Consider the following 7,452-nt stretch of genomic DNA (forward strand, 5'->3'; position numbering starts at 1 on the left):
TTGAAATGAGATCTCGATATCTCATTTTCTAAAACCACAGACCTAGGGTTTTACCACTCGAACCTAATAAATCATTATAAAATATAAATTACTAATTCAAAAATCTTTTTAAAATCCTATTTGACTTGTAAATATTAAATAATATAATTTACGAGCTTACTCGCCGAATTTGGTGGCCTCAAACCACTGTTTCTGACACCACTGAAAATCAAGCTATTACAATACAAACTTTATTTTTTTTATAATTATGTTAAATTTTAAATCCATGCATGCACACAATATGTTAACTAATAATAAATTTGATAATATATATCATTTAAAATTATAATTATAGTCAAGATAAAATGAAATTAAAATAAATTAAAATATAAAATTCATATTTTATTCACAATTTATTTAAATAATACAAGTATTTTTATAAATTTAATAATACTATTATTTCTAATTTCAATAAGAAAATGAATCATATATATTATATATTACAATGTCCTAAATAAACAAGTGTAGTTCACATTACAATTTTTTAACACATGACACTCCTCATTTTAAATATTTAATTTTAACTTTGGATAAATTACTCTTTTACTCCTTACCTTTTAAAATTATATTGGATAATTTATTTTAAACATAACTTAAATATTTACAAGACTTGTTGATACTGGACACAGCAAGTAAAGGATGCAGAAGAGAGGAGAATGGTTGCTGAGAAGGCCAGTTCACCCAGTCAAGGCGGAGAGGCGAAGGGTATGGAGAATGACAGAGGAAAAAGTTTGAAGGTCAAGAGCTGGGAGAATCTTGAGAGAGTATAGGCTTAGTATTCTTGAAGGGCCGATCCTATCTTCATCGTTCTAGGGGATATTTATAGGTGAGGGTCCCATGCAATATGGCGTTAACGTGTTAGACTTGCCATATAGCCATTACCATAGAGCACGTGGGGGGACATCTTGATGCAACGAGAATGTCTGTGACAAGGCAATATTGTCCTCCCTTCTGACTTTGATGAGATAAAGCAGTTGAGTTCATGTGATGTTTGGTGACTGAAAAATTTCATGTTCCTAATGAAGGCCAGGTCATTCATTGTTCAGGTATCCTCCGAGCTCATTGTTGGCAAACTTACTGTTTAAACATCTCATAGGCTTGCCACGTGTCTTGTCCTAAACAGGGTATAACAAGACTCTTTTAAATTAATCTTATTGTTATTATTTTTTATACTAAAATTCTTTTTGTTATGTTTTTGTGTTATTGTTAATTATAATCGTTTTTTCATAAATTAACTTATTTGGTAATATAAAATTTTATAATAAAACATTTACATATCTATTTATTATAATATTTTCAATCCAAATTTCTTGGATTTATTTTAGCAATTGGCATATTTTAATAAAATATTTTCAAATTTCATAATAAAACATATATTATATATACTACTAATATGTATTTAGTATTACAAATTTTTTTATATTAAGATTAAATTTACATAGTTTTTATTTTTTATTTAAAAACAATTACATTAAGAAATACTATTAACATGTGCGTATAATAAGATTTATTTCTAAATATCCTATATATAGAGAGAGTGACACGTAGGACAGTTAGTTGACCACGTAGATTTGTATATCACGTGAAGACGTGTTGCCTTTTCCACCGCTTTGTCAGTCTTTCACGTGGCTGTATTCGCCTTGCATTACCATCTCGCTTACGCTCAAATATTTTACAGATTTCTGCACTCTTAAAAATTTAGAATTTAGTGTTTTATTTTTACTTTTAAGAATTTCGTTTTTGTTTTTATTATTATTATTATTTTAAGGCTCTGTTTGTTTCACTGAAAATGAATTTCGGAAAATGATTTCTGAAAAATGACTTATTTTTCTGAAAAAGCTAATATTTTCTGGTGTTTGGATGAATCTGTGTAAAATATTTTTTTTGTTTGGTGTTCTTTAAAAATATTTCATAAAAGTCGTTTTAATTAAACAAATATATTTTATATTGAGTTTATTTTATATCTATAATTTTATATTTTACATTTTTTACATATATTAAAAATATTTTGTTAAATTTAGGTTCATTGCAACGATTATTTTTAGTTACATGACTACCAACTGAATATTTTTTATTTAAAATGTGACACTAACAAAATTGACAAAATAAATCAACAATGTCAGCAATTGGACTTGGTTTTCAAATCTGAAAAGTAGAGGGACTAAATTCTTGAAAGTAAAAGTACAGAAACTAAATTACAAATTTGTGAAGAGTATATAGACTTATGACATATTTTAACATTCATACTACAAAATATTTATTATTAATATATTTATAATTGTAATAAATATTTAGTATTAAAATATTAATATTGATATTTTCAATAATATGTGAATAATATTATTTAAAATTATTGTTTTTAAATTTTACTATTGAAATAAAATTTAAATATTAAATAATTTATTAAAATAATAAATTATATTAATTATATTAATAATTTATTATATGATTAAATATAAATAATTAAATACGTATGTTTAATAATATTAAAAATATAATATTTTATATTAATATTTTAAATATTTTTAAAATAAAATAAAATTTATTATCAATATAATAATATTAAACTTGATTTAAGTTAATTTTTATATAAAAGTAAAATTATCTATTAAGGAGCTCTTTTCCGGAAAATGACTTACGCTTTTCAAAAGTGTAAGTCATTTTACAAGGAAAAAGGCTTATTTTCCGTTGACTTGTAAGTCATTTTCTGTTGACCAAGCTGTTTTTTGTGAAACAAACACAGGAAAATGCAGAAAACATTTTCCGTAAAACCTTTTACATGTAAAATTCAGATTCAATTATTAATATTATTAATTTTTTAAAATTTATAGATGTGATATTTTGAAATACAAAAGATTTTTATTTGGTAGCAATGTAATTAAAAATTGACATTGTAACGAACTTGAATTTAACAAAGATAACTTTTAACAAGTGTTAATACTAGATTTGAATTTTGAAATCGAAAAAGTAAATGAACTAAATTTCTAGAAATAAAACGCAGACATTAAATTTCAAATTTACGAAGAGTTTAGAGATTTATAACATATTTTAACTCATATAAATATATTAATTTTATTCCAAAATATTTAAAAACTATACTCATATATAACTATAATTTTTTAATAATACGCTAAATTCAATTGATTAAGCCTTATTTAATTTACACCATTATAATTACAACAATCAATAGAATATGAGTTCGGTGCATCTAAGTAACGTTTTTCTTCTATTTATAAGTTGAGAAATTAAACCTAGAAATAGGTATTTTATAAAAAAACAATACATTAAACTTAAATCGAGTATAAATAAATCCAATATCTTTACATAAATAACAATGAAAAAAATCTTGAACATGGAACCTAGCAATGTTTTTAGAAAAGAAACATTGACTTTTAAACATAACTAATTATTATAAAGTAACTTATTATAATGAGTCAAATGAGACCAATTCAATTAGTGAATCGATAAAACCTTATATAATATTTAAGGTTATTGATTGGTATAAATCAAATTTAGTGCATATAAAGGGATTATGTCATCTTATATAATATATTTCGTATATCTCTTCAAAAATTAAGAAACATTGATGATTTTTGTTTCATTTTCATGGAAAATGAAAGTTTTTGAAAATATATAAGGTGGTATTTTCTTAAAAGGGTTATCTAGAATTTTCTTTTAAGTAAAATGTCGATAATCGATTTCATAAGGATGAGAATGTAAACTTGAATTTTGGAAAGTGCACTTGTTGAATGAATTTTGTTTTTAGAGAGGATATCGATGAATTGTTAACCTACGCACCATTAATAAATAATAATATGATAATCACATCTTATCATTAAATAAAATTAAAAATAATAATTTGTTATAAATAAATGAATTTTATTTAATTTCACAAATAAGATTGAAATTTTGTCGCATGTACTATTTATTTCTCAACCCTACTTCAAATTATAATTTTTCACCGCCAACGTATCAAATAATAATCCCAAATAAATGCTATAACTATAAAACCTAAATGTGAGACCTTGATCCAACTGTTAGTATTTATTTATAATAGTTAAAACTATTTAACAATTAATTTATATTTAAATAAAATTGTTAGTATTTTAAATCTTATTCAATGATAATGTGTGATATTATTATTCACTGGTGATTTATAAAACACATACACCTAGTGTGCACTAAATGTTACTCTTTACTTCTTTTTGTATAACCCATAGGTGTATTCATCTATTTTATGGTCTAAAACCAATGTTGTTCGGGTTGGAATAGGGGTGAATTTGAGGGAATAGACAAGGGTCTTGGTCCCCTCAAATGGAAAATTACTATTTTAGTTTGTTATAATATGATTAAATTAAAATTTAATTTATGATAAAATTACACTTTGGCCTCTCAAAATGGAAAAAATTATGTTTAGTCCCTTCAAATATGATAAAAATAATAAATTAATACATTATAAAATTATATTTTAATTTCTCAAAATTTTATCGTTTAATTTTGATCCTCGTACAAATTCTTATAGAATTTGCCCTGAGCCAAGGATAATATTGAAGTAAAGCCTAATAATTGATTGTGTCATAATTTGGCCCCAAAACAATCTACATGTTAATGGTGAAAGTTAAAATTTTGTAAAAAACAAAAATTCTACTTACACCTGTACAAGCCCAATTGATAAAATAATCAGATTATTGTAATTTAATTTTTAAATAAGATAAATAAATGAAGTAATTTCTTAAAATTAAAGGTAAAGAAAGTAAATTTCAAAAGTAAGGATTCACTCTCATCAATCTTTTACACTCTTTTATTTTTTATTAATATTTTAATGATTCGACCGTTAAATATTTCGATATAATTATACTTGTCATGTATATAATTAAATTATTTTAATTTTATATTCCTTCCCAATTTCAAAAGACAAAGAGCATGGGATTGATACAATTAAATAATGAATGTATAATTAAGAAAATTTAGATGAAGATGAATCGTCTAGCTTCATGGGAGAAGGGTAATAATGAGATTGGCTTTGAGCAGTGTGTTGCTGTTAATGGGAATGCAAATGGTGTTGGAATTCAAACAAGATTGGAAGAAGGGCTACCTAGCTCATGCCAGCCGCAATGTAGTGAACGTTGATTTAAGAGAATAGGGGCAAATCTTAAGTGGATGTGAAGTTCACGACAATAGAGATAGCTGAGGTAAATATCTCCAACACATGAAGTTACATGAAGAGATTATTAGAAGAAATAATCACAAATTTCCGATATGAGCATGAAATTGAATTATTGCCGGTAGAGATGCATGGTTAGAAAGTCCAAACCAATTTTATGAAAAGTTTGGAATTTAGCTATCTAGTCATAGATTTCAACTTTGAATACCAACACAAGATGGACTACATGAAAATCAATGATCAGTTCCCTCCTTGAACATTCCATTTAAAACTCTCTAATTAGAAAAAAAGATTATGAGTTTTTATACAAGTTTTACACTAAACATCTCCAAATTGTTGAACACCATCATTTTGATGCAATTGAAACCCTTTCCCCATGCTAAAAAAACTCTCACCATTTGACATACCTAAAGGAAACCCTATCCCACCACCGCCAACGGCGGCAGCTCTTTCCAATGATTGCACTTGTGTTTTCAAGAACTTAACGTAATGAATAGCTTCATCCAACATTGAAGCGGTATCCATTTTTGTCCCACCAGGGACCAATCTTTGCAATATCCTTATTCTCTCACTGATCCTTTCTCGCCGGTGCCTCGCCGCTACACTTTGTGGGTCTTTAGATATCTTCACGTTCCGTCTCTTCGGTGGTTTGACGGATTCAGGGTCTATATGTATCGGTTGCATTGCTGCTATTCGGAATATCATTTCCCTCATTGCACCCATCGAATTCTTCTTCAGTAAACCGGGACAAACGGCGGTGGACGGTGGTTGACCCGGCGTTGAACCGGTGATAAATGGTGGGCTTTCGACGAAAGTGCTTGGACTTGCAAGGGGTAATTGAACGACGTCGTTGTAGATATTATACTCCGCTTGCATCATCATCGTCTCCATCTGGTCTTGTGTTGTTGCAGACTTTAAATGATCAATTTCCATGGCTTTTTTTTTGTTAAAATCAAAAAGAAAAAAAAAAGTCTATAATTTTGATCCAAAAGAAGAGGAAAGTAAAAGAGTGTAAGTGTTTAAAAGCAGAGGTTTGAAATTGATAGGCAGAGAGGGATGGGGAAGATAAAAGAGGAGAGTGTATAACTATAAGACTATGGGGTTCTATCAGAAAATTTGCAGTGAATGAAAAACATAAATACAAAAGTTTTAATTAATACCAAAGGGGTAAAATATTAAATATAAGGAATAAAATAATGATATATTGGGAACATGCTATCAATCTAGTGGGATGACTATATATAACACCAACTTGTTGAATATTATTTTAAAATAAATATCTCTATCATCATCGGATACCAACTCAGTTGATAGATTATCGAAAATTTATTATTACCCAGGATAGGATTTAAATCTATGACATAGTAGACTTTAATGTTTTAATTGAGTCCTTTCAAATATTAGTATCCTATCAATCACATGAGTTAGGTGAGATGGTAAGTGTTCTTTCCTATTTCAACTAATGGTCGAGGGTTCAATTCTCGGCCTTGGGTATGGAGCAATTTTAAAATACGTGGTCAGCATCAACCTCCTTAATGGACCTACAGAATGCGGAGGATTAATTACTGAACTCGTTCCGATAGATACCTTGAGAAATAAAAAAATATTAGTATCCTATAAATTAGGTTTTTCTATACTAGTAGCTAGGGCATTCTAACATTTATTTTAATATGAAATGAAACATATTAAAATAAATGGGTCAAATTTTAAATATGTGTGTATCTAAGGGCGAAATTAGTAATTCTTTTGGAGGGATCGAAATTAAATTAAAAAAATTTATGAGAGCTAAAATGCAATTTTTTACATATTGATTTATATATATATATATATATTAAATTTTAAAAAAGTTAAAACACAAAAATTTCATTTTAAAAAAGCCAATGCCCCTACCTACCTTCTTTTAGTGCTAACCCTTGTGCGTACCTATTGTGTGTATAATTTGATGTGTTTGTAATAGATACATACACGTTCACATATTAATGTGTTTTTTTTTTTAACAATTTCGTTATAGGTTCGGATCATATTTTCTTTTTTTGACACAATATCTAGAATTACCTATAATCCCTCCCCACCCATAAATAGGAGGATAATGCGTTTCAGCGCACTCGAACCCACGTCCTCCTGTATTGACGATAATGCTCATACCCAATTGAATTAAGACTCAAACAACACATATTAATGTGTTCTTAAATATGTTTCATGTTAGATTCAAACTAACAGTTAACGTTTAAATTAATAATTAAGCTGAC

At 27.1% G+C, this 7,452-nt stretch overlaps 1 protein-coding gene across 1 annotated transcript; it reads right to left on the reverse strand.

Moving 5' to 3' along the window:
- Positions 1 to 5,338: 5,338 nt before the first annotated feature.
- LOC105771503 (transcription factor HEC2) lies at positions 5,339 to 6,313 on the reverse strand. The gene has a single exon (XM_012592958.2). The coding sequence runs from the start codon at positions 6,134 to 6,136 to the stop codon at positions 5,522 to 5,524; it is 615 nt and encodes a 204-aa protein (XP_012448412.1). The 5' UTR covers positions 6,137 to 6,313; the 3' UTR covers positions 5,339 to 5,521.
- Positions 6,314 to 7,452: the final 1,139 nt, after the last annotated feature.

The sequence above is a fragment of the Gossypium raimondii genome, chromosome 6, assembly GCF_025698545.1.
Source record: "Gossypium raimondii isolate GPD5lz chromosome 6, ASM2569854v1, whole genome shotgun sequence".
Classification (NCBI taxonomy): domain Eukaryota; kingdom Viridiplantae; phylum Streptophyta; class Magnoliopsida; order Malvales; family Malvaceae; genus Gossypium; species Gossypium raimondii.